Raw genomic sequence first — 27,224 nt, 5'->3', positions numbered from 1 at the left:
TCCTGTATGTGGCCCACATTTGCCACATTTTGCTACAGTTTGAATTTACTTCAAATCACCTTAAAAGTTTCAGATGTTGCCAGCACGAGCTGGTCATACCATACGGTGTAGTTAGTAATTTATTAGGTGACATTTTGGTTTTAAAAAAAATATATGCTATTATTTGGTGTGCCTTCAACAGATCACAGTATTACCTCATAGAACTTTAGTCTTAGCGCACTGATCAGTCCTAATCAGTCCTATCCTTTTTGCTCATGTCCTGTTGTAATAGGACATTGAACCCTGTCTTGCATTTTTGTAACAGCAACAGTCTTTTTTTTTTTCATTGCTACTTTTGCTATTTTGTTATATTATTTAAAGGAAATAAATAAAAAGTGGTCAAAAAACACTATATGCAAATTGTCTTTTGCCCATGTTTGCCCATAAATTTCCACCGAATTGCAGTTTCTTTATTATTGACTGTGTCAACAATGGAGAGCCTGCAGTAGACTAGAGCAAGCTTGTATTTACAGTCACATAGATAAACATTAGTTAACTTGTTAAGGCAGGTAAAACATTGACTTATTACAGATAGTCCAGAAGCAAATCAATCAAAGATTTGCTAGTTTCGGATATAGGCTACAAGCAACTGAGGACTTTCCTTTTCTTTTTAACCTTAAAGGAAGACATTTCGCTTACAGCAGGAGGCCACAATGAAGTTTGAGAATGTTCTTGCTGATATTAACGGATTTGGAAGATTTCAGATAATGATCATTGTGATCAGTTTCATCGGCCGCTTCACTCTGCCTTGCCACTTCATGCTCAACAATTTCATTGCAGCTGTTCCCTCTCATCACTGTGACATCAGCTCTCTGGATGATGGGGGTATTTTTATGAATTTATCCCAGACAGAGAGGCTTCTTGTTACTATTCCAGTTCAGCAGGATGGGACTCCAAGCTCCTGTCAGATGTTCCAGGAGCCTCAATATCATCTGCTATTTAACACTTCCCACATCACTGATGCGCGTACAGTGTCGTGCCAGAACGGATGGGTGTACGATAACACTACTTTCAAGTCTACTCTGACCTCAGAGGTGATTCTTTTGTACTTTTTTTTCTATTGTGAAATAAATTAAAATGTATTTGTTCCTAATTATTAAATAATCCCACAACCAAATGTAGAATAGCATCTTTTTTTTTCTTTGTACAAGTGGGACTTGGTGTGTGATAGAAGAGGGAAAAACAAAGCAACTGCTACCATCTTCTTTGTTGGAGTCATGTTTGGAGCGATGGCCTTTGGCAGCCTGAGTGACAGGTATCAGCGATTTCCAGTGTTCCAGCTACTGAAAAAAACAAAACAAATATTGAGACTTTCTGATTTTTCCATAGGTATGGCAGAAGGATCATGCTGCTGGTATCATACGTGTCTGGGATGGTGTTTGCTGTTGCAAGCGCCTTTTCTACTTCCTACGTGATGTTCACGGTCCTGAGGTTCCTTACTGGCTTCTGCATCACAGGCATCGTCATCGTTTCAGCAGTCCTCAGTGATTATTTCATTTCATCATCTAAACATACACTGTATCCGTTCTTATATCAGCTTCACTTCAGAAGCCACAGAGGAGAAAATATATGAATATGTACTATTTCAATGCCATGTTGACTGCTGTGAGCACACTAAAGCTTGAAATGTAATCGCAAAAAAAAATCTTAAATCTATTTTTTTTTTCTAGAACAGAGGAGCTTTGCACACATTGATTACACGTAACAGGTCATGATGGCAGGCAGTGTTTAGTCAGTAGCAATGTTCCCTCTAATTTTTCATGTGTCTGAGCGAACACACAAACTCCCTGAGCGGACCACTGTGAGCAACAGCAGACGTGTGCACTGTGGTCACGCCGGCATCAAATCCATCCAAGTTACATGGTTTATTAAAATAATCAAATTACAGCATTTATGTTAGACTACTTTTAATTAACTGCTTTAGCCCACTTACAATGATTTTTTTTTTTTTAAAGAAATCTTGTTCATGATCTGTGTAGTATGTTAAAAGTATTGGAAGTAAAAATAACTTGAACTCCAATTTTGAAAACACAACTTTCTAAAAAAAAATGTTTATAAAGCTCTGACTTGTATTATGAGTCTGAGTCTGTGGTCTGGGAGAGAGTCCTGTAACTCTCTGTCTGCAAAATACAGGATATAATGACCAATGTTGGGCAATTAATTATATAGTTACTTCTTCAAAAAAGGTAACTGAGTTATGCAAACAACAACATTTTTTGCAGCAGTTTACCTAAAAATGCAGCCAAGGCGTTTGTTTTTTTTTAATAAACATTTCAAGCTATTTACAGAACAATCAGCTGTTCTGCATCAAATTTGATGCCACACAAATTATTTGTGCCACTCCAAAACATAATTTCTGTCCACTATGAGATAAAGGAGCCTGATACCTGCAGGCCTGACAACAGGAGATGTATCACTCCTGTAACACCGGTAACATTCAGCAGTCGCCTGATTGTTCTGACACACACAACAAAACTATTGACTACACTACACAAACTACACAAGATTTGCGCTAAACGTCGCAAATCTCTCACATCTCAAAACACCGCCGTCACTCCTAAAACTTCCCCCTTCCTAAACAACTATTGCCATATCATGATTGGTCGTACATTTTTCCACCAATGGGAAAGGGTGGGGTTTTAGTTTTCCTTATAAAACGCTGTTTTTACTGTTTCTTCCCACAGTAAATATAAACAATGATAGTATTCAGGAAGTAAACCAAACATTGCAGATATTTTTATCATAACTCTGGTTTTACGTGGCCTATCAACACAATTTAAAAGCTGGTATAAAGTCCACACTTTTTCCGTCAATTGTTCCGTCTGTCCTGCTCACATCTCCAATGGTTGTACAAGTTGTCATTAACGTGGCTTCACTCCACAGCAGCCACGCTGGTTTGCTAGTTAAAACACCGGTGTCGGCACATAAAGACGCTGTCATAGCCTGTCAATAACGTTGATTAGCTGCGTATATACGAATGTGAATCGCATTATTGGCTGGACTATGGGATAAGGTGGCATCCTTCTAATCCCATACGGGAGCAGCCAGTCACTTATTGACTAACACTGCAAAACAGAATTGTTAAAGCATTAATTTTAATTTCAATTCAGGTCAGATTTTTTTTCCGTGCGCAACGCAGATTTTCTGTGCGCAGAGACCGTGCCAGCAGTGCCGTGTGCTTAGTAATGTAATTTAAAAGTGATTTTTTTAAAAATTCAAAATGAGCTGCTGCAGACGCCTGTTCAGCTTCAACTCTGTGGGGGGACGCAGAGACAGCACACTGTATTGCAAATTTTTTGCATAAAAGACAGAAACGCGTTCCCAAATTACAGTATTATTTTGCATTATAGAGGATAGAGGCACCCACTCTCTTTTGGCTTGTGTGCGCGCAACAACATTTTTTCAGCTCATGTAAAAGTTCTTTGAATTGTGTCCCCTCTAAGGCTGCTGATGAGCATCATACTAAAGGCTTTCTTTAATTAAGCTACTTAAGAAATGAATCGACTGCTTGTTTATTTCAGGTGTGGAGTGGGTGGACATTGAACACAGGAAGATTGTGGGAGTGATCGACAGCTTATCCTGGACGTTTGGAAATACAGCGTTTTCACTTATTGCCTATTTTGTGAATGATTGGAGGAGGCTGATAATCAGTGTTACATTACCTTTAATCTTGGCCATCTTCACTTGGAGGTATGACTAAGGCATGTTATCAAACAGAGGCTCATTTCAGTACACTTTAATCGCTTTCACCTGGAAGTCTGTGACTGGTTAACATCCAGCATCGATCTAGTCATGCAGTTGAAGGACAAACACAGATTAAAAATATTTTGCGCACCGATTTAATAACATAATACTAATGTTGTAATAGTAAAATTTTAAGCACCCCAATTTCTGCCTTTTACAACAAAACTTAATTTACAAAATTTAAGCATTAAAACAATTTGATGATTCCTCCGTAACTAAACACTAGCTTGCCACTGCATATATGAAACAAAAAATGGCGTGCATATCCTTGCTTGTCCTTGTCCTGATAGATTAGTTATGAAATTAGTTATGAAATTTTAACAAAACTCTGGGATTGTGGCCTTCGAAGGAAGTGTAGACACTTGATCTTGAAGGAAGAATAATTAACGGAATACAAAGACTATGTATCTGATGCTTTACAAAACTTGGGACTCAAGGATAAACTGAATAGATCTTGGTGGTCAAAGGTCAAGCTCCCTGAAACCTCACAAGTGAAGTTTTGACCTCCTGAAAACTGTGACAAAACTTGACAAAAATTTAAAATGAAGCGGTGTGATGACCACAGGGACAGTGAACTGATAACTTTTAGCTGAACCATAATTCTTTATAGTCTGTGACATTTAGATTCTGAATGTATGGTTTCTTCTTATTATCATCCATGTTTGAACCATTGTCTGTTGTCATGGCTTCTGCAATCTGTTTTATTAAAACCAGCTTCATTGGTCAACTATTAGCTCAAAATCTTCTATCAAGTCTTCACTATGTCTCTCAATCTGAACAGATATTTGAGATGTTTTTATTTTAAATGCTGCATTGCAATAGGCCTACATATGGGTTAAAAATGATAATAATAATAATTCCCCCCTAACATTAGGTGGATGCCAGAGTCAGCTAGGTGGCTGATTGCCAATGGAAAGCTGGAGCAAGCTCAGATGTATCTGAAAAGCTGTGCCAACATGAATCGGACAGAAGAGTCGATCCACACACTTGAAACAGAGGTTTGTAAACTCCAGATGATTAAGTCAAGGGAGCCAAGTAGATTTCATTATGGTGCTATTATAGGCACTAATTACACACAAAGAAGGTGAACAAAGGCACTAAAGAATACAGTGTATTCTTATTTAAATGTAATCGTAGGTTTTGTTCTGATCTTAACAGCATTGTTGCAAATGGAAGCTTGCCCTCAAATGGCTTTGAATTCTTTCAGACACTATCCACCATTGTTACGATGGAGAAACGAGATCGAACCTACTCTTACCTCGACCTGATTCGGACACCTGAGATGAGGAAACTGGCCCTGCGTACTGGTATATTATGGTCTGCATTCCCAGGGCTTTACAGTGTATTGAATCTTGTGTATAAATTGTAAACCAACAGATTGTTCACTAACGAGCTGCTTCCTTCTCCGTCCCTAGGTTTTGCGTTGCAACTACATTTTACGGCATCAGCTTCAAGATCACAGGTTTCGGGCTCAACATCTATCTCACTCAGTTTACCTATGCATTAATTGAACTTCCTGCCAAGCTGGCAGTCCTCTACTTACTGGAAAAGATAGGCAGGCGACACACTATGGTGGGAACTTTGCTGTTGGCTGCCATTTGTCTTGGAATCAATATTGTGATACCAAAAGGTAGGCACTTATTGATCACAGGCTTGATCTAAGATTTGGGTTGTTTTAAAAAAATCTTTTTCAAGAAGAGACTGCCGTCACTACCAACTTAGGGAATGGTGGTAATGTTGTAGGTTTTACAGCTTTGAAATAAACTACAAACCCCCCCATGCTGTTTGTGCCATTTCTTTAATTGGCTTTATGAAAAACACCAAAGACAACACCTTAAATTGTATCATTTCCCCAACAAGATGACTCCCAAATCAGTGTAAAACCTGGCATATCTCAGGATGATGTGCAGTGGGTCCTTAAAAGTAAATTTGAGGAAGCTGAACAAGTGGAGGACAAAAGAAGCACAAGAACAGAATGTCATGTCCTTAAGATATCCAAGACCTTTTACAGGACCTGAAAGACTTATATCATTCTACCGAAGCCTCATCCAAAACGGTCTTAGTTTTGGATGGCCTCTTTGGATACCAAGAGGCCATCGTGCACCGAAAACACGTCTCATGGAGTGATAAATCGAAAGAAAATGGAAAAGCAAAAAGAAATGAGGGATCACTCAATATTGTTGCACAGTATTTTAAATCTTTTTTTTCCTTTTTGTACCGTTTGCACCGTTACACTAACACACTATCTTCGTTTGTGTTCAAATTTGGCGGTAATCGTGATTCTGATGCTCTTTGTAGAAATGCCGGTCGCCACGACTGTGGTAGCCATCATTGGAAAAGGGTTTTCTTCAGCATCCTTTGCCACTCTAGTGCTATACAGCTCTGAGCTGTACCCGACTGTAGTAAGGTAACTCTACATGCCTAATTCCAATCTTTTGCTTTTGAATAAACTCTTCAGGACATCGCCTCTTCTGCAAGATCCTGTGATTAAGACTAATATGTTTATGTTTTCAGGCAGAATGGTATGGGTTACAACTCGTTCATAGCTCGGTTTGGCGTAGCTGTGGCTCCTATGATCCTCTTACTGGATGAGGTCTGGACGGAGCTGCCACAGGTCATCTTTTGCTTTGTGGCTGTACTTGGGGGAATAGTAGCAAGGACCCTTTCAGAGACCCGCAACAGGTGCCTGCCAGAGACCATAGAAGACATTGAACAGAAGCAGTAGTAAAGAATCTCTGACATGAACTCGTTCGGCCCGTCAGATATTCTACAGCCAAAGTGCAGTCTATTCTGTGAACTCAAGTGCAGTTTACTCTAGAAACTGCATAACTTTAAAGGATTTCAAATAACCAAATCAATTAATTACTACCACTACGACTACTACTACTATGATTGCATAAAGCAGCAGTTTCATTAAAATGCACACAACTTTTACATTTTTCTGTTTTAGTCCTACTAATGTCCACTTTGAGAACCATTTCCAGGTGATAAATTATTGTTAGTGTTATATTTCCAATAAACTGAGTTTCATTAAATCTGTTACATTTTACCTTCCTTTTGTTCCTAAAAAATATATTGTGGGTGAGTCGAAATCCAGCAAACCGTTTATTGGATTTTCCCAGAATTGGAAAGTCATGTTATGCATAAACATAACGCTGCACTGAAGTAGATCATTCTTTTTTAAACAGCAGGTGTTAAAGTACTGATTCACTTTACCCAAGATTCATTTCCATATTTAGTAAACCAAAAGCATAAAAACCACGGATCAAACTGTCTTTCGGATAACTGACTTTACTAATTAATTTATACAGAGAAATGAAGTCAAAGCTCATTGTTTTAAAGAAACAAAGCAAGCACAAACGTTTATGACTCAGCAGTTTCCTAAACAAAATTCAACCACATCTAAATAACACATTTGTTATTCCATTTCAGTAATTACGACCGGGTCTAACCACTGTTGTTGACATTTTATCTGACGGTACACGTAGTTACAGAATTAACATTGATGGGGGGGGGGCGAAGAAAATATTTTTAAAAAATAATCAAAAAGTGAAATTTGAAACATTAAGATACAATGAGAGAAAGATCTAAAACTAAAGTAAGCAGTTGTTTTTCCAGGACACTTGTTGGCTGTCGTTCAGTACTGGGAATACTCTTTGCTCTCTAGTTTGGCAATGATTCGCTCCAGCTGTCGCTTAGCTTCACATTGTGGGAAGTTACTCATTTCGTAGTACTGAGGTGCAATCTTCACCAGCCTGTAACAGAGACAGGAGAACATGGATGACCCCGTCATTCAGCTAACGCAACACATGTTAAATTAACAGCTTTTAGTGAGATCTTATTGTCTGTACACGTACCACTCTGGCTTGATGTCTGTGCATGTGCGGATGTAGTTCTTGGTGGTGAGGACAAACTCATTGTAGAGCACCCACTCTGGTTTGTGGTCCAGGACTGTAGATGGGTGCAGCTGGACCACTTGGTTGTCTTTCACTGTGAGGTAATGGCCTGTGCGCTCCAAATGAGCCACCTGCAGGGAGGTTCAAAAGAATAATTTAAAAAGGATAACAATAAAATCCTTTTCAGTTAATCCTTTTCAACACTAAGCCCACTAACAGGCTGATAGCAGACTTCAGTTTACTGCCAGAGAGGAACACTGACCACATTATCTGTTTTACCTGGGCTGAAAAGATAAATCAATCATTAGAAAATTGGGGTAACAGAATAATTGAGATCCATTCAAAATCAAACGAAGCTTTCCTAATATACACATTTTTTGCTGTACTGTGTCTCGGTTTATGGCTGCAAAGGTTTTAACAAAACTCATGTGCATTTGATTCCAAACTGAACAACAGACCGTCCTCAAAGCATCCAAAAGCTCCTTCTTCCTCCTCCTCCTCCAAATCTATTATGTCTGCTCACCTGCATGAAGAAGCCGGTGCAGAGCGCCCGTCGGATGTTGATGTAGTAATCTCTGCTTGTGAACTCCGTGCTCCGACGAGGCAAGTTGAAGCGGTCCATGATCCTGGACAGCTGCTGCCGCACATTGTCGGCAGACATCAGCGAGCGGTAGTTGACAAAGTTGTCATAGCACCACTGGTTAGACTCATGGTCTGGAAAAAGGCACGAGAGACATTCAAGTCTAAGGTGCTAACTAGATCATCAAAATTGAACTAATCCCCAAAAAAGTTGTTAATAAAAAATAGATCATGACGCTTTACCTTTAAAATAAGTCAGATGAAACATGTTTTCAAGCATAAATGTCTACAAATCATGTACTGAATTAGTCATTTTAAACCGAAATGATGCATGAGGACACAAAAACGCATATTCCTGTCACCTCAGTGGCTCTCAATAGGTTATACATTTGAGTCTTGTCACACAACACCTCAAACCTCTCTGTTGCTTACTAGCCTGTATGTAACAGAGAAGTTCATCCCTGAAGCATTGGAATAAACTGCCTGAGGAAATCTGGTCAGCAGAGTCAGTGCTGTCTTTGAAATCTCTGCTCAGGTTGGTTATCCAGAAGCCACCTGTGACTGTTTTAACAAATCTCATTGTATTCATCTACTGTATTTTTCTGTACGAATGCTCACATATCATATAACATTCAACCATTCTACTGCTTCATTATAAACATCTTTCTTCAGCACGTTTTCTTTAGCTTTAAAAGGTCATATGTTGCACTTTCATCTTATTCTGCTGACCATAAAGTGTGTGTATTAAAAAAAACAAAACAAATTAATGCAGGTTTAACTTCATCATGCAGAAATCCAAATAAAACGTGGACTGATGCTCACTTTGTTTGAAGGCGTGATAGACGTTGAGCAGCGTCAAGTGGTCTCCGTCAATGTGAGCAAACCTCATCTTGGACTCGTCTGCTGCCTTCTTAGCCTCCGTAGGACGGACAAAACACTGTGGGACTAAACAAGGTTGGTATGGGCCCCAACAAAGCCGCCCATAGGGATGAGTCAAACATTCACAGAAAAATGCAGCAAAGCCTATGATGCTAGGGCACTCGACACTGCTTGGGACAGGGCAGGACCACAAGCTCTATAAGAGGGAGCTGCAGTCTGTTCTCATGGTCATTCCCAACTGTAATGGTTACTAGCTCGTAGAGAGGGGTCATTTAACCACATCTGTAAAACAAGAGTTTTCACACAGCTGCAGAGTGTTAGGGACACCAACAAAGTTGAACCTTTCCAAAACTCACAGATCTTACTTTAGCTACATGAGTGTTAGGCCTTTTAGTAAGTGGAAGACTGAAACACATCTGAGCTACATGTTACTCTACAGTGCAACATTAATTTTAAAAGTGTTACTTCAAAAAAGAAAATTCAATAAATATGAAAAACGTCCAAGTGGTGCCTGCCCTATCCACTTTCTTTAATGATGAAGCACTCATGAAAAACTTACTTTCTATTAACAAAAATGCAAGAAAAAAAAAACCCAAACAAAAAACTGAGATTTAAAGTTAAGACTTAATATATGAAGTCGTATTGACATGCCTGTGGCAAAAAAACCAAAACAGAAATATGAGTATTTTATTGTCTTTTTCCAACTGATTCATTAATTCCTTATTTGTACTAAAATCAAAAATAAACTCCACAAACCACCCTGATGAATATATGATTCAATATAAATAACATCAGTTGTGACTAATACTGGCATGAAATGTGTCATGTATTGACAAGCATCTGAAATATCAGCCTGTTCAGTTGTCATAATCCTGGACAAGGCATTACAAACGATCTGCACTTGTTTTCTGAGTACTTCGTAAACATTAAGTCAGCGCTTAGTTGTTAAATCTTAAAAAGGGCGTAAGTGTACCCCCAGATCTCTTTTTTTGTCTCTACAAGAGCAGCTTTGCATGAGTCAGTTTATTATTCATTCGTTACCCCTCAATTCTGATGGGGGCTGATGTCCTCACAGCCAGAGCTACGTGGCTTAGATAATCATATTAACGTTATCTGCTCTCATTGAAATCAAACAAAGCCAGGAGTAGGGGAAAAACCTCAGAAATCAAGAGGAAATCATTTAGAGCAGTCTGAAGTTCAAGATTGTGTCTCACAAGGTTTGTTCACACGAATGTGGATCTCTGCTTTTAAAACTTTAGCCTATTCAATATGAGCATCCCTCAGTTTGACAGTACATTTTATACATGAGACAGAATAAGGAAAAGGATAATAGCACCTCTTTAATAAGCTTTCTATACATCTCATCATTATTCAGTATATTTATTATGCAAGACATAGATAAGACTTGGTGGGCCCCATGGGATATTCTGTGTTTTAAATGGGTCCCAGCACTCTTGACTTTGGGAATGGCTGGTTTAGAGGAGTAGAAAATGTGCACAAACTGGACGTACATTGGGATTATTTTTAACACTACCTGTAATCAGAAGTGTTAACCCAAAGGGACTTGGCCTACAACAGGCAAGTAAGATGTCAGCCCAGTCCTGGGCATTACCTGACAGCATGGCAGTAATGGAAAGGATCTCGTTGGAGCAGTTAAACTCGCAGCTCGCAATGACCATCTTTGCCAGTTGGGGGTCCAGAGGAAATTCTGCCATCATGGAGCCCAGCTCCGTCAGGTCACCGTCATCGTTGAGAGCTGCCAGGTAGTTAAGCAGCTCAAGGGCCCTCATCAACGTCTCAGGAGCTGCATGGAGGAGAGACAGTGAGGTCAGCTAGCCATAGCTAACTAGCATAAAAGGACTATTTACAGTTCACAATAAGACTGCAGGCTGACTTACCAGGTGGATCCATGAAGTCAAAGTGGACAAGGTCATCAATACCCAGCTTTTTAAGCTGAAGCACTACAGATCCCAAGTTTGAGCGAAGAATCTCAGGGTATGTGTTATCCTAAAAAGGGACGATAATAAAGTCAAATATAATGAATGTTGTTATCCTGAAGAAGGAGCGAGCAGCACAAAGATTAACCTGATGTGGTGAAGTGAGGGGATATGAGGGGCTAACAAGGGCAGAGCTCTTAGGATAATGTCTGAGAGGCTTTGTCACACAACATGAGCGACCTATGAACAAGGGCAAACTGTAGAGAAGACATAACGCTGAATTTATATGGCAGATTGTTCACTTCGAAGGCAGCAAAGAGTTTAAATTTTTGTGCTTGAGTGATCACCATTCAAGCAATCCGCGTGATCTACAAATGATCATGAATGTGAAGTGACTTCTGCAGTATTTACACTGTATAGAATCTTACTTCTTGACACTGCTGCATCCATATGAAGGCAGCAGTCTGATGGCATGCCTCTAATTTAGGAAAGTTTACTACAATATAACTTTATTTCAATATTACAGGAATCAGGTTAGTCCAGCATAACTCAGTATTCGGTAGAAAGTTTCCTTTCATTTGATGAGCTGTTGTCATTTTGGGCTTCTGTGACTCACCCTGCCACTTCTTTGCAATAACCTCCAAACCAAAATTTCAGGTGCATTTGAAAATCTGTGTGTCCAGGCCCCTCCATTTGCACTATAACATACAAGGTCCTTCACAGTTTACTATGCCTTTATCCAAACCTCAACAACAACAACAAAAAATCACTTGCCTGCATCTCTGTTTTGTAGGCCTTCTCTGTGTAGAGACGGAAGCATTTCCCTGGACGTGTTCTTCCAGCTCGTCCTGCCCTCTGCTGGGCAGAAGCTTTACTGATGGCTGTAACGAGCAGAGACTCCACTCTGATTCGAGGATTGTACACCTAGACACACGTGGCAAAGCATGTTTAGGTACAACAGCTCTCATGATAGATTACTACAACGAGACGAAAAAAACAAACAAACAAAATCATAAACATCTACATTTCAGTCACTTTCACATCACTTGAGACCAAACTAATCATAAAGCTGAGCAATCAGTGCAATCAGGTCAGTCACTTTTGGTCTACCTTTTGTTTGGCAAATCCAGGGTCAATGACAAACACCACGCCGTCAATTGTTAGAGAAGTCTCAGCGATGTTTGTCGACACCACAACCTGAGGGAAGAAGCAAAGTGATGTAAAATATTTGAAACCTGATAGGTGAGAATCTGTTTGTTTAAAAGGGGTTTCTGCACACAAAAGCAAAACTCATCCATTATATTTAGGCCACAGCACAGTATTGGCACTTTTTCTTTGCCACAAATGGCCTAAATGTGCATTTTTCTTAAAGACATAAGCTCCAACTTTAACTTGGCTGTGTCTTATCAATTTACTGTAGGAGCCAAATTACTTTTTGGAATGAATATTTTTTTATTTAAATTAGTCTTTTTATCTTCTGTTATATATTATCCTTGGTCTGATCTACTGTGCATTATCAGAAATCATTTTCTTTTCTTTCCATTTGTAATACACACAGGGTTAAATTTGCGGCCCAGAATCAGACTTCAGGAATACTTTAGTGCCCCCTAGTGTCAGTCAAAAAAAAAACAACCTACATCTTACAATACAGGCTATTGAGATAATAAAGACAGCTATGTAAATGACATGAAACTGCAATAACTTTAAAACTGATGCACAAAATGAATGTTATTGTTCATCATTATTCTCCACTAGCCTTAAATACCATCTGCGAATGTAATACTTTCAGCAAATTTACAGGAAATGCATTTTAAAACCTTAATCTCCTTGACTTTATTTCAAACTTGTACCTTTCTTCCTATTGCACCATTTGGCTTCCTTGGAGGAGGAGGCTCAAAGATTCTTTGTTGCTGCTGTGGAGGCAACGTGGAATACAGTGGAATGATTTTGATGTCTCCGACCTCAGGACCCAGGTCATCTACCTCACGCTTGATCCGTTTGCATGCTTCATCAATTTCCTGAAAGAAAAAAAAAAGTATTATAACCATGCATTTTGAATCAGTGGAGGGTGTGCTGCTTCAAATTAATGTCTACTGCAACTGTAACCTGAGCATTATGAGCTTTACCTCTTGACCGGTGAGGAAGAGAAGACAGTCACCTTCATCTTCCTCACACATATGAATCTGGATGACAGTGCGGATTGCCGCCTCAAGGTAGTCCCGCTCTGGCTCCGGAGTGTAAAAGATCTCAACAGGATGTGTACGTCCAGGAATAGTTAGAAGAGGACAGCTGTCAAAGTACACCTGGAACTTCCCAGCATCTAGTGTGGCACTCATGACAATCACCTGCACACAAAGTTTATATGTGGGTATATAAAATACTTGAATCTTACAAATATCTGCAATGGTATCATCTCTGTATGATATTAGCTGTATAGTGCTCTTAATGTTATTACATGGTAACAAAAGATGGAGCTTTTATGAAAATTCCTATGTATACAATCATCCTTCTCTATACATTAAATACCCCATCTGCATTTTCTTCTGTCATTCACACAACTTCAAATCACACCAGAAACCTCTAAAAGTGGAGGTTTTAGTCTACCCCAGGTTTCTTTTTTGTTTTGTTTTTTTAAATTGACCAGATTCTCCACACTGTCCCAATTTCTGACTTCCTGTCTTTGTCCCTGGTTGGAATTCTAACCAGCGTCTTTAGTGGCCACATCCAAAATCCAGTTTTGTGTACAAAATTACATTTTCTGGGGATAACTAATGTGATAACAAATTACAACCATGGCAAGCATCAAAGGCCACCTCCAGTAGACACTGCTTAATTTAACATGGCTAATGACCATTGACATGCTCCATTAGTGATATTTCCTACTGAACTGTCCATTTCCTACTGATGCATGAATGGCTAAACAAATCCTGCTGCTCTTTGCGTTTCTAACTTTACTACTGGAACATACTCAACTTGTGAGTGGCGTCACTCCTAAATCCAACCTGGCACACCTGCTTTTGTTTTCCTTACAAAATGTTTGAAATATTCTGAGTAGAAATTTTATTTTGTTTTTAAATCAGCTAGATTAGTTTTTGTTTTGTTTGTTTTTTTTTTATCTAGGAAGCACCTGTTTTTAAAGACATAGATACATTAAAATTATATCCCACTTGGGTGAAGAAAAAAAAAATACCTTCAGATCTGATCTCTGACGAACCACTTCTTTCAGTACTCCCATCAGGATGTCTGTGGCCAGAGTTCTCTCATGAGCCTCATCCAGAATGATCACACCATATCGTTCCAGCAGTGGGTCATTCATGGCCTCTCTTAACAACATACCGTCAGTCATGTACCTGAAGAAACAACAATGCTTTGTTAGGCTGGGCTGCTCTGTGCCAGTGAAAAGCAGATTCTCTGAATCAAACCATCTCATTCACTCACAGCACCACTTACTTTAATATAGTCTTGGCAGAGCTACAATCTTCAAATCGGATGGAGTAGCCAACTTCCTGTCCAAGCATGACATCCATTTCGTCCGCCACCCTCTGAGCCACACTCATGGCTGCTACTCTCCGGGGCTGAGTACAGGCTACTGCCCGCTTAGGACCAGGCAAGCCTCTAACCATATCCACACACCACTGTGGGATCTGCAGATTTAATCAAAGGTTGCAGAGAATCTAATAAAACCAATTCAAGAAAATATCAATTTTTTAAAAATTATATGCATTTACACTGTGCCATCACACTGTTGGCTTTTTTCAGCAAGGGCAGCACAAGATTACTGACACATAAGAGACGCACCAATCTACTTGACTTCATACCTGTGTTGTCTTGCCGGAGCCAGTCTCTCCGACAAGCACAAAACTTTGGTGACGTGTGATGATGTCAGTGAAGCTTTCCTTGTACTCCCACACTGGAAGCTGTAGCCTCTTCTTCAGGATCTCATAGTAACGGGGAGTATGGGGCAGGTTGGTGAATGGGTTGATCTGCTGTTGTAGGACCATTTGCTTGAGCGGTGGTAAGGCTGAAGCAGCGGGTGTGCTGTTAGATGGGACACTAGATGGCTTTGGTTCTCTGTCCCGGTCTCTGTCCCGATCACGGTCTCTGTCTCGGTCCCTATCCCTCGAACGGTCCTCGCGGTCTCTGTCACGGTCCCTGTCTCTCCTGTCAAATTTAGAACAGCACATCCTTGTCAACATTCTAATTGTAAAAGAAATAATCAGGCTACAGTTTGCCATCTCAGGGCAATGAGAGTAAAGTTGGGACATTGTCCCATGTTTCCCATATTCAAGCATGCTTGATGCGTTCAACATGTTTAAACTGTCTACCGACCTTTTCACCACTTTAATTGATAGGCACTAAATGGCAGCCTATTGCAAATTTATTTGCCATAGTGAGCCTCCATCTCACCCTATCCCTTGCATCCTCCTCTATGGCACCCACTACACTACCCATGGATGCAATGAAGTCCTCCTTCACTACATCCATGAACCTCGTCTGGGGTCTTCCTCATTTCCTCCTACTTGGAAACATCATACTCAACATCGTTTGTGCAATATATCTACTATCCCTCCCCTGTCTGCCTCTATAATTTCGTCTCCAAACTGCTTAACCTGAGCTGTCCCTCTAATGCACTGCCTATTCTGGTCACTCTTAATAAAAACCTGACATCACCAGCTCAGCCACCTACCTTTCTGTCAGTGCCACCATGTCCAAATCAGAGTCATAGCAGGTTACACAACTGTCTCATAAACGTCCCCTTTCACTCTTGCTTCCATCCTTCTGTCTCACACCACCCCTGACACTGGTCTCCACCCACACCACTCTACCTGCACTCTCTTCTTCACATTTCTTTTCCTCAGTTCATAGATATTTAAACTCATCCATCTTTACCTTCTCTACTACTTGTAACTCCACCTTTCTACTTGTCTCCCTCTCATTCACGCACACATGTATTCTTTCTTATTTCAACTGACTTTCATTCTTTTTCTCTCCAGACTCTCCTCCACCTGCTCTCTGCAGATCCGTCCTCTGTTATTATAGTCCACAGAGGATCCTGCCTGAAATCATCTGTCAGTCTGTCCATCACCATGGCAATCAAGCAGGGGCTCAGAACCGATCCCTGGTGTAATCCCACGCCCACCTTGAACCCAACTGTCACTCCTTTGCATTCTTCATCGCTGTCTTCATACTTACGATTTTGTTTTGTGATATTTTAAAGTTATAAAACCAACCTGACACTAGTCTGTTTAAATTATGATCTTATTGCAGTGCCACTTCTAAACTACCTGACGTTTACTTTTGCATTTAGACAGATACTGACATATCTGCAGTGTGTGCACACTGTCAGTTTAACAAGCACACACAGTTACAGCAAATGTTTATAATATCACATCAAATACTTTGAAGGCTTTAAAGTGTATATGTTTATTTATTTTTATACAAATTGTTTACAATTAATGGGTCACAATATACTTATTTGCAAACTGTCAATATTTAGCCTACTTTTACTGGTAGTTTGAACAGTCAATCTCAATGAAATCCTGCAAATTTAAAAAGAATTGCCACGATTTCTTTCGCATCTGTAAGTCTGTTGTGGAGGTTTTCAATGAGATAAACACACACGAGCACAACGTAAAACATGTGAGTGCTAAGAGACGCTAAAGTTTCTGCTAGCTTAATCGGCGCCAAGGACAATTTTAGTTCGTAGCTAGTATAGTACAACATTAGATGGCTATTTTAAGAACCAAATCACAGTCTTTTAAATCGAAGCCACGGCTGGCTAGCTGAACCAACACGGGTTAGATAAGGAGCTATGTTAACGTTAGCCAAACACACGTGCCCCCGCTACGATGAAGGTAACGTTGATGCTTCGTTTGTTAGCCCAACGTCTACGGTATTTTTTTTTAATACAAGCACTTAGCACGTTTCTGTTCGCGTTGCACGATCATCCAAGTGCTATCAAGAAACAGCGAATAAAGCAGAGCTGCAGTATGAGCAGCTTAGGGTTATATTTTCTCAGCTCCCATCTTCCATCCATGGTGACCGAGAGCGGCAGCTAGCAGTTAGCTTGTACCCGACTAGTTTGAGAGCGATAACTGTGGGACTTCACTCACCCGTCGGACCTCTTCTTGCTGGAGGAGTAGTCATCACCCAAGTCCAAACGATGTCTTTTTGACATCTTAAAGGTAAAATGTGGCTTTCTGTGAAACAATTAACGCGGGCACAGTTCTACCCGGCAGGTTATATTTCCTGATTCCTGTGCTGCAAGTTCTTCGACCGAAGTGTTTTCTTCTTTTCGTATTTGTGTAACACAATTTCAGCAAGCGCCACCTGCTGTTGTGGAGTCTTCACTGGTGTTTCCACAGCAATCTCTTTCAAATGGATTTTCACTTATTATCAATGCTCTATATAGTCATATAACCATATAATACTTTTTATTTTCTATTGGATTTCAAAGAAATTTGGCACATTAACAAACAAGCAAATAAAAACACGTTTTTTGCCCATTTGTTTGAGCTACTGGTCCTTAAACAATGAATTTGATAATCGTACCACACAGAAAATCAGGCACATCTATTTATTATTACGCAAACAGATGTTTTAGAAGTGGTTGTAGGGGCTTATAGTGTGTCGCTGGGGGAAAATTCTAGGCCTAATCTATTACAGTTAACAAAATGATTTTTTTTTTTTTACTGTTCATATGGATGTAACATTTTCAGTGGGAGAAACATTTTGTCACTCATCCACCGAAACCTTATAAACAGTACAGATTTACTTACCTGGATGATTGAGCATGGATCAAAATATTTTTTTACTCTACTTTAAAGTCATATGAAAGGTTTTCCCATGGGTTCTATAAAGTCCTGTAAAAAAAAAAGGACAAAGAAATAGTATACACTGCATTTAATTAGCTAGTAGAACCGTCTTTAGCTGCATTTGCCTTTATTAGTGTCATATATCACTGTGGAGGAATTATGGCCCACTCTGCAGAGTGCTTCATTTCATTGAGGTTTGCATTCATTGGTTCATGCACAGCTCTCGTAACGCCCCACCACACCGGCCATTGCAACACAACACACTCTGCTGTAGATTTGCAGGTCTCCTTGGGTTCATTGTCCTGTTGCATGATCAGTTTTGTGGCTAAGATGGGCTCACATTTGACTACTGAATACTTTGGTATACAGAGGACTTTATGGTCAACTGTGGCTGCAAACTACTGCAAATCATCACCCCTCATCACCCCTGAAGTGTTTGTGCTGATATGCTATGTTTGGTTTTCACCAAATGTGGCACTTTGCATTATTGCCTAACATCTCCATTCTGCTCCAATCTGTCCAAAGGACATTGTTCTACAGGAGTTGTGGTTTGTTCAGCTTTGTAAACCTTACAAAGCTGAACAAGTTGTGCGACAACTTTGTAAGTTGTGCTGTCATGTTTTTCCTGGAAAGAAGACACTTTGTCCTTGACACCCTTCCAAACAAGCCATACTTGTTCCGGCTTTTTCTATTTGTACTGCTATGAATGTAAACATTTAACATGCTAACTGCTCTTGTTTTATTTAGCTATTTATTTTTTAATACATTTATGAACTTATGTATACATTTGCTGCAATATCCACTCCTGGGAAGACTGCGGCACCTGAATGCTCCAGACCAACAAAGTGGCTTTTGTGGAGGTGCTCACACTTTCTGACGATTGACTATCAAGTGTATTTGATTAGGAACATCTGGCTGCTCTTAATTCCTGTGGGAGTAGTAATAGATGTACTTAGTTTTTCATAGGACTCTGTGCTGTCCTTTCATTTTAAATAATAATAATAATAACAACAACAACAATAATAATAATAATAATAATAATAATAATAATAATAATAATAATAATAATAATAATAATAATAATAATAATAATAATAATAATGGGCACAAGTGCGAAACAAGCAACATCAGGCTGACCCTGTCAGTTTGCGCCCTCTCCCAAATCACGGACAAACGTGGTTCTGTTTTTCATGAGATTATTGTTCTGAAATCAGCCATATTTTTGTTAGTCTCAACTGCGGGGTCGAATATTTCGAGATTTACTCATCAAATCATCAAAAGACTTGTCAAGTCCCTTGCTCCACCCTCGCCAAACAGCAACGCCCATTCGTTCACATGAGTTTATACAACATTGTTTGGAAACGCTTTGGGTGAGGATACCCTGCAGACTGCAGCGCTCGGCTTGTGAAAACCATTACGTTTAATTTACAGCCTTTTCTGCGCCTTTTACAGGTGACCATGCATCGATACGCGTAAGTGGACTTGGTTTGGCACTGTGTACTTAACTTTATTTGCATTCCTGCGACATTTTGTCTGTCTAGTTAACCACTTGTACTTTTGGGCGATGTTGTGTGCGCCTAAAAACGTCGTCAGAAAAACATTAACTGAGAGGCTTTTGAGTGCCACTTTGTCCTCAGACTTAGAAACACTGAAGTTTTACATTAAAGTAAATTAAAGTACACCTTATACCTAGATGCAGATGAAGATTGTAAATAAAAATTATGTAAAATTGTTCTATGATATAAGAGAGGCTCGTTTAAACCCTGTGTAGAGTTGAGTTTTAGCAGTTACATAACATGTCAGCGATAATAATTACATAATTATAGCTTCCCCAGTGTGGATTCTTAACAATAACAATATTTCTGAATGTACTGCTGTATTGTGAAATGCAAGGACATTTTTTACCAGGGTGAACAATCTAGATATTGCCTTAATTGGTCTATAGTCACTAATTGTCCTTCATGCCAGAGGGGTCTTGTCCTAATATATTTTTTAATATCTTACAGGTCAGTGGGTATACTGGAAGCTGCTTTGTTGGTTTTGCTGGCAGGCTGTCAACAATGTGTCTTAGCATCCAGCGACACATTGGCTCCAGAGGTCTTGCAGAACAACGGCACCCTGTATGCAGTCTGCAAGGTGAGACCCAGCACCTCTCTCCCGGAGGACCTGCCCAAAGTGTACGGCCATGTGTTGTTCAAGCAGGATCATCCTCAGGAGAAAGTCAAGGTCCTTCTCCGGTTTAGTGGCTTCCCCAGAGATGGCAGTCCGGAGCCCAGAGCGGTGCACATCCATCAGTATGGAGACCTGAGCCGGGGATGTGACTCCACCGGTGGCCACTACAATCCATATGGTGTAAATCACCCTAACCACCCTGGAGACTTTGGAAACTTTGAGCCCCAGCAAGGGAAGATAAATACAATGCTAGAATCTGATGCAACACTGTTTGGAAGCCTGTCTGTGTTTGGGAGAGCAGTGGTGATTCATGAAAAGATAGACGACTTAGGGCGTGGTGGAGACGCTGGGAGCCTGCTGCATGGAAACGCAGGCCGAAGGCTGGCATGCTGTATTATTGGGGTTTCGTCCCCCAATCTCTGGAATATGAACTTTAAGCAGTACTCCAGGCGGCTGAGGAGGAATTAACCTACAGTAGTGTGTGAGTGATATAGTGATATACTCTACTTCTAGTTTGATACCAAGAAAAAAAACCCACATCCTGCCAAAATGCATAGTAGCTTCTTAGAAGTATTAGAAACATGCTTTAATAATTGTTCGAGAGTTTTCTTACTACAAATGAGCATAATTATGGTGTTCAATATTAGTAATGGTACAGTTGGTTGGTTGGAGTATCAACAAACCAAATATATGATTGGACTGCTTTCCTTTCGCTCCATCATCAGATTCACCTCTCAGCTTATCCTGGTACTTAAGTTGTGACCAAAGTTATTGAAATAAATTTCAGTACCATCAGCCTCAGCTGTGCTGTCTTTGTAGCTCGAAGTTAGTTAGTTGTAGCTGTGGTCTTGTGTAAAAATAAATAAATACAGAATACATAAAAATGCATACAAATACAATGGTTTTTCAAGTCAAAAACAAAAAGTAATTTACACAAATTTTCTAATAAAAAAATAAGATCAAGATGTCAGTGTGTTATATTTCAGGAGGAGCTTCGAGAAATGACTTGTAATTATCAAATGTCTGTCAATAAATTAAGTCAGATAAAAGAAACAACCGAGACTGTCTTTATTTACTCAGTAACATGCTGTCATATAGCATTTAACACATATTTGAATGAAAAGGAATGAAATCTTTATTTCCAACATACAAGTAACAAATGTTAATAAATATTAAAAAATGGGTATGAAATAAAGAAAGCCATTATATTAAATAAACTCCACAGACTGATCTCCCATAAAATACTGATCATTTCCTGTTCGAAAAGGAGTAGAAGGAAGCAAATGCTTTCCAATTATTTTTTTTTGCACAGTATAACCATCATATCACCTCAGTGTTCAACCCAAATATCCACGCAGAGTTTAATATTTAATACTCTGCTTCCATATACTGCTTTATAAGTGGGTTTTTTTCCCCATGTATAATTTCTTAAAACTTTATATTTGTGCACATTTTCAAAACCCTTCTCCATATTATTCCACAAATCCACTGCACAGGTTAATTTGAACAAGCTCTTCTTTGTTGTTCACCCTTTTTTTTTTAGCTCTCCTCTCAGATCATAACCCCATTTTTTATTATACTTTCTGATAACATATTGCTTGTTCTGTACATTATCTGACCATTTCGTAATATTTGATGTGATAAAAAAAGCACCACTAGAACATGTAGTCTCTGAATGTTAATCATTTGAGTTAGCTTTTACATTGTTGACATATCACATCATCATACAGTCTCATGAACTCAGTGTTGTCATATGCGGCTTTGCTGATTATATGCTGCGAATGTTAAGTAAAGCAGAAGGTCGGTTTGTGCTTGGATCACGTGGGGCACATCGTATTTAGAACAAGCACACAGTGCTTCCTGTAATCTTTGTCAAATTGCTAATATCCTTGTGATGACTGAATTAAATCATGCCAGGGCTGAATTCCTGACAGTAATGAGCCAGTTCATGACCTAACAAAGGTCATTTAAAAGATCATCATTAATTCCTTTTTATTATGTGATTTAATAAGCAAAAGAATTCATACGCCTAAAGCAGACAACTCTGTAAATGTTACCTTCAAAAGCAGAAAGAAACCTTTAAGTATAACACATACAGCACCGATGCATGCATCTTTTTTGCTACTTATTTAATAAGGAGAAATCACTGTTTTGCCACATCAGATATGCATACAGCTGGGAAAATAAGTATTTGACACATCAGCATTTCCAGCAGTAAGGGGATTTCCAAGTGGACTATTGACACAACATTCCCACCAGATGTTGCCATCAAGCCAAACATTGAAGTCATACACACAAATCAGAACATTTAAGTATACAAGTTAAACCATAATAAATAAAGTGAAATGACACAGGGAATAAGTATTGAACACACTTTATTTAATACTTTGTAGAAAAGCCTTTGTTGGTGATTACAGCTTCTAGACGCCTCTTGTATGGATAGACCAGTCGTCTGCATTGCTCAGGAGTGATTCTGGCCCATTCCTCCACACAAACGGTCTTTAAATCGTGGAGGTTCCTTGGGCCTCTTCTATGAACCTTAATCTTCAGTTCTCTCCATAGATTCTCTATGGGATTTAGGTCAGGTGATTGACTGGGCCATTCAAGCAACTTGATTTTCTTTCTTTGGAACCACTTCATTGTTTCCTTGGCCTTGTGTTTGGGATCATTGTCTTGCTGGAATGTCCACCCTCTTTTCATTTTTAGCTTCCTGGTAGATGGCAGCAGATTCTTATCCAGAATGTCCCGGTACATCGCTCCATTCATCCTGCCTTCAATGATATGAAGTCTGCCAGTACCCCTTGCTGAAAAGCAGCCCCAAACCATGATGCTTCCACCCCCAAACTTAACTGTTGGTATGGTGTTCTTGGGGTGGTGAGCAGTGCCATTTCTCCTCCAAACATGGTGTGTAGAATGACTGCCAAAAAGTTCTATTTTGCTTTCATCTGACCATACTATAGTCTCCCAATAATCCACAGGCTTCTCCAAATGCTGTTGCGCAAATTTTAACCGAGCCTTGACATGCTTTTTGTTCAGCAATGGAGTCTTGCGTGGTGAGCGTGCATGGATGCCATGGCGGGTCAGTGCATTGCTTATAGTTTTCTTTGACACAACAGTACCTGCTGATGCAAGGTCTTCCTGAAGTTCTGTCCGAGTGGTTCTTGGCTCTTGGAGTACTCTCCTGATTATTCTGTGGACTCCTCGGACAGGGATCTTGCGTGGAGCACCTGATCGTGGCTGGTTTATGGTGAACTGATGCTCTTTCCATTTCCGGATAATGGCCCCCACAGTGCTCACAGGAACATTCAGCATTCTGGAAATGCGCCTATAACCATTCCCATCACAATGCTTTTCAACGATGAGATTACGCAGATCTTGTGAGAGTTCTTTGCCTTTACCCATCATGAAGTCTTTCCTGTGTGCCTTCTGGGTAATGAGGGGCCTTTATGGGCCATCAATTAGGACTACAGCAGCTGATTCCAGTTAGTACTGATAGGGGACTGGGTTTCTCCATCAATACTGACAGATTTCAGGTGATCTCCTGGCTTTCTATGTCATTTTGCCCCTTGTTATCTTCATGTATTCAATACTTATTCCCTGTGTCATTTCACTTTATTTATTATGGTTTAACTTGTATACTTAAATGTTCTGATTTGTGTGTATGACTTCAATGTTTGGCTTGATGGCAACATCTGGTGGGAATGTTGTGTCAATAGTCCACTTGGAAATCCCCTTACTGCTGGAAATGCTGATGTGTCAAATACTTATTTTCCCCGCTGTATGTGTGAGTGAATGAATGAACCACGTTTTAAAACTCTCAGAGAAACTCTCACAGGAGTGATTATTATTACTCCTGTGAGTACGGTTTGGGGGATGACGAATCACAGGTGTCCAGTTACTTTTGGTCACATTGACATCAGTTCAAAAGGTGGTGCAGAACTCGGACAATGGACCGAGTGAAAGCAGAGAAACATTAGAGCATCTGAAGAGTATCGTTAATACTCTTCAGTTTGGTAGGAGTCACTGTTGATTCATTCACACTCATCTGAAATCTAATATGCGGTTTTCCAAAGATTAGTTTATCAGTTTTTTAAATTTTTTGAATTATTTAAAAAATAATTAAAGAGCTTTGTGGACTTTGTAAATACTTTAATTAGTTATGTTTTTTTTCCTAATGCTGTGCGACATTACAACTCCTCCTGACTACTGCAAACATCCGCAGTAGTCAAGACGTCCTCCTGCTCGTCGGAGGCTGTAGTAGACACAGTAGCAGAGGATGTAACTTGACTATTTCTCTCTATTACATTACACTCTGTTTCAACACTTTCCCCCCCTACAGTGCATTCATCTGACTCCTCCTCTCCTCCAGCTGTTGGGACTGAGTTCTCTGAGAGTTGCTGTGAGTGACCGGGGTCTGAGGGATCAGGTCTGTTCAAGTATTTCACATCAGCACTGGAGTCACTCAGACCCTCTTCTGTTGCAAAACTGGTAAAAATTGCGGTGCTTTGTGATTGGTCACTTTCCTGGCACTCCTCACTAGCTGGCATTTCTGTTTGAGGCCTTGAGGACTCTTGCTCGTCCAACTGTGGTGAGCAGTTTTGGTTCGAGGCCTCAACACACGATGATGGTGTTGGTGCGTCATCTTGAAAATCTGATGCAGCTGGTGTTACACGGTCTTCTGGAGAACTCTCGTGCTCAGCTGGTTTGTTTGACCTCTTGTCACCTTTAAGAACAAAAAAGAAAAATAACATTCAAGAAATGCAGCTCCTATTTTAACTGCTGTTGACCAATAGAGGAATAATTCCACTGAATAATCACCGTTCTGTCCCGGAGAATCAGATGGATCGGTCGAATCCACTAGCTGCGTGTTCAGGATGATGGCGTCTCTTCCCCCTGTTATCACAAAACAGTCAAAGTAAGCTTTCAGAAAAGTGGTTTACATAAACTTAAAAAAGATTGGATTAGATAGCAATAAGAAGTGTTGGTAGATATGAGAAGAAGATTAAGTTGAGTTTATGACGTAGATGACATCGTTTTTGGAGAAACATACTTCCGCATATTCCCAGAGACACATTATAAGTCAGGCCTCCAGGTTGCAAGAAGCAAAAGGGCAGAAAAAGGAAGAGGAATTATTGTAATTATTGTAAAAGCACAGGTTAGAGTGATATGCACATGTCTCAGTATATTGAGACAATTATAATAACCTGGAAGGCTCCATAATCCGGACATCTCCAGTGTTTTTAGTTTCTTCTCCAGCTCGGCTACTCGATTTCCAAGAATCCTAATGGGGGAAAAAAGGATATTGCAGTTGACCCATCATTACATCAAGAAGTGAATTGGCTAAAAATCTACAGCCGGGGTGTCAAATAAAAGGCCTAGGGGGCAGAATCAGCTTGGCAAAGACTTTGTCTGGAGCTTTGGAAAATGTGAAGGAGGGCATACATTATGGACTATCAACTTCATTTTCGTAAATTTTGCAGGCTTTACTAATAGCAAAGACTCCAAGGCCATTTATACTAAGAACAAAACAAGAAGTTTTCTGTGACTTAACAAAAACGTTCTGCAGGACAGTCTGGGCAACGGCACGCCAGAGCTTTTTCTGTAATTTTACACATTTATTTCTTACAATTTAAGTCCAACAACTCGTGCTGACAGATTTCTTTCATTTACTACAGGAGCATTTATTTATAAAGCAGTTTGACACCCGTGATCTATGGAGCACATAAGAGTGAGAGTGAAGTCTGAATTTTAGTACTTGTTGATTTGGCGCTGGTGCTGAATCACCATGTTTTTCTCGTGGATGGTTTCCAGCAGAGCTGTGGCGAGAGATTTGAGGTCTGAGATGGACTGAGGAGTCACCGGCAAACTGCAGCCGTTTTCTTCAGACAGCAGCAGTTCCTTCACTGCAAGTACGTCACGAGCCACGGTTAAAAGAAACAGCAGTCATCATTTCCCATGAGACACTGAATAAAATTGAACTCACACATTTAAAGGGTAATATGTGCATAATAGAAAGTGTAGATGTTTGAACTAGCATGATTCCTCTGACCTTGTTTAGCAGAAAGCACCCCAGTCAGAGCACTGCTGTTGGGCTTTCCACTGATTTTAGAGGTCTTCCTACACTCCAGGGCACTCTGACATCAGCAGGAAACAGTTTGGAGAAAAGAAAGAGTTTAAAAAAAAAAAAAAGAAAACATACAATAAATATATATGAAATTACAGAAAAAAAAAACTGCAACTACCTTGTACTTCAGCAGATTTGTCTTGAGCAAGTTGACCTCTTCTTGAAGTTGATTAAGTCGCTCATGCAAATACCTGAAATGTCGGAAACCACAAATGCTGTTCAGTTTAACCTGTTTCAACAGTAGAGAAGAATTTCAAATGCAACTCAGTAAATTTTTATCTAAATTCTGTATATATAGGTCAGGCACAGCATTATGACCCCATTTGTCCCTAGACTCTCATTATTTGTCCAGCACAACCCACAGATGCTTGATTGGATTGAGATCTGGGGAATATGGAGACCAAGTCAACACTTTAAACTTGTTGTTGTGATCCTCAAACCATTCCTGAACTATTTTTGCTTTTGTGTCAGGGTGCATCATCCTGGTGAAAGAGGCCAGAGCCTGAACTATCCTTATGCTTGCGTATTTTTCCTGCTTCCAACACATCAACTCTGTGGACAAAATGTTCACTTGCTTCCTAATATGTCCCACTCACTAACAGGTACCACGATGATGAGATAATTAGTCTTGTTGATTTGATCTGTCAGTGGTCATAATGTTATGTCTGATTAGTGTATGTAACTATATATTGCAAGACAGCACGTGTACATGAATAGACTTTTGAAAATCACTGCTTCAACATGCCAGCCAATCACAGAGGTACTACTTAAAATTATCTTTTTAAAAGAGCAACAAACCTGTTCTCCATGCAGAGCGCGTCGATGTCTAAGATGCGGACATCATCATTCCCTACTATGTGGTTCATCTCCAGATTGAGACGATGAGCCTTCTGTTGAAACACGTCCCGCTCTGCTCGAACATCCTGCAGCTCATCCGTGAGCGACTTCACGCTGTTCTCCAGCACCTCGTTCTGCACTCAAACAAGATTCAAGATGTAGAACAATTTTATCTAGCAATACAAGTCTCTTCTTGTCAAAT

The 27,224-nt window shown here is 39.8% G+C and overlaps 4 protein-coding genes across 5 annotated transcripts in view; 2 read left to right on the top strand and 2 right to left on the bottom strand.

The window, feature by feature from the left end:
- Positions 1-538: 538 nt before the first annotated feature.
- Positions 539-7,298, top strand: LOC146516979 (solute carrier family 22 member 7-like). Its single transcript, XM_085162973.1, has 9 exons — positions 539-1,073; positions 1,191-1,294; positions 1,369-1,523; positions 3,561-3,729; positions 4,658-4,781; positions 4,991-5,100; positions 5,199-5,413; positions 6,082-6,190; positions 6,298-7,298. Exons 1-9 carry the CDS (start codon positions 693-695, stop codon positions 6,506-6,508), a joined length of 1,578 nt encoding a protein of 525 aa, XP_085019099.1. The 5' UTR covers positions 539-692; the 3' UTR covers positions 6,509-7,298.
- On the bottom strand, positions 7,055-17,384 carry LOC146516978 (ATP-dependent RNA helicase DHX15). Its single transcript, XM_085162968.1, has 14 exons — positions 17,188-17,384; positions 14,893-15,235; positions 14,525-14,718; positions 14,265-14,424; positions 13,201-13,419; positions 12,925-13,092; positions 12,185-12,271; positions 11,849-11,998; positions 11,036-11,144; positions 10,750-10,941; positions 9,081-9,203; positions 8,203-8,393; positions 7,641-7,810; positions 7,055-7,538 (listed from the first exon to the last, which is right to left on the bottom strand). The coding sequence occupies exons 1-14, from the start codon at positions 17,250-17,252 to the stop codon at positions 7,421-7,423; spliced, it is 2,289 nt and encodes a 762-aa protein (XP_085019094.1). The 5' UTR covers positions 17,253-17,384; the 3' UTR covers positions 7,055-7,420.
- A 1,843-nt stretch (positions 17,385-19,227) lies between these two features.
- Positions 19,228-21,117, top strand: LOC146516977 (extracellular superoxide dismutase [Cu-Zn]-like). The gene is made up of 2 exons (XM_085162974.1): positions 19,228-19,361; positions 19,896-21,117. Exons 1-2 carry the CDS (start codon positions 19,348-19,350, stop codon positions 20,527-20,529), a joined length of 648 nt encoding a protein of 215 aa, XP_085019100.1. The 5' UTR covers positions 19,228-19,347; the 3' UTR covers positions 20,530-21,117.
- A 2,720-nt stretch (positions 21,118-23,837) lies between these two features.
- LOC146516976 (coiled-coil domain-containing protein 149-like) overlaps positions 23,838-27,224 on the bottom strand; it is a 10,163-nt gene continuing 6,776 nt past the window's right edge. The window contains exons 6-13 of one of the 2 annotated variants that reach the window (XM_085162969.1): positions 26,984-27,156; positions 26,304-26,376; positions 26,111-26,195; positions 25,817-25,964; positions 25,266-25,342; positions 25,112-25,147; positions 24,880-24,954; positions 23,838-24,784 (exon numbers count right to left, since the gene is read on the bottom strand). In XM_085162969.1, the coding sequence (XP_085019095.1) occupies positions 24,249-24,784; positions 24,880-24,954; positions 25,112-25,147; positions 25,266-25,342; positions 25,817-25,964; positions 26,111-26,195; positions 26,304-26,376; positions 26,984-27,156 (1,203 nt within the window). In that variant the 3' untranslated portion in view covers positions 23,838-24,248. The remainder of the gene's footprint in view (positions 24,785-24,879; positions 24,955-25,111; positions 25,148-25,265; positions 25,343-25,816; positions 25,965-26,110; positions 26,196-26,303; positions 26,377-26,983; positions 27,157-27,224) is intronic. The other variant, XM_085162970.1, reaches the window with a different exon arrangement.

Source organism: Neolamprologus multifasciatus, chromosome 6 (assembly GCF_963576455.1).
Source record: "Neolamprologus multifasciatus chromosome 6, fNeoMul1.2, whole genome shotgun sequence".
NCBI classification, from domain to species: domain Eukaryota; kingdom Metazoa; phylum Chordata; class Actinopteri; order Cichliformes; family Cichlidae; genus Neolamprologus; species Neolamprologus multifasciatus.
The sequence above is the reverse complement of the archived record's forward strand: the minus strand, read 5'-3'. Positions and strand labels throughout refer to the sequence as shown.

Bases quoted from the DNA above. Each gene is read 5' to 3' on its own strand.
- LOC146516979 (XM_085162973.1), top strand. From the start codon at position 693: ATGAAGTTTGAGAATGTTCTTGCTGATATTAACGGATTTGGAAGATTT. The intron at 3,730-4,657 runs GTATGACTAAGG...CCCTAACATTAG, and splicing joins TTGGCCATCTTCACTTGGAG to GTGGATGCCAGAGTCAGCTA. The intron at 5,101-5,198 runs GTCTGCATTCCC...CTCCGTCCCTAG, and splicing joins CTGCGTACTGGTATATTATG to GTTTTGCGTTGCAACTACAT.
- LOC146516978 (XM_085162968.1), bottom strand. From the start codon at position 17,252: ATGTCAAAAAGACATCGTTTGGACTTGGGTGATGACTACTCCTCCAGC. The intron at 12,272-12,924 runs GTACAAGTTTGA...TTCTTCCCTCAG, and splicing joins ATGGTGCAATAGGAAGAAAG to GTTGTGGTGTCGACAAACAT. The intron at 7,539-7,640 runs GTACGTGTACAG...TCTCTGTTACAG, and splicing joins ACAGACATCAAGCCAGAGTG to GCTGGTGAAGATTGCACCTC.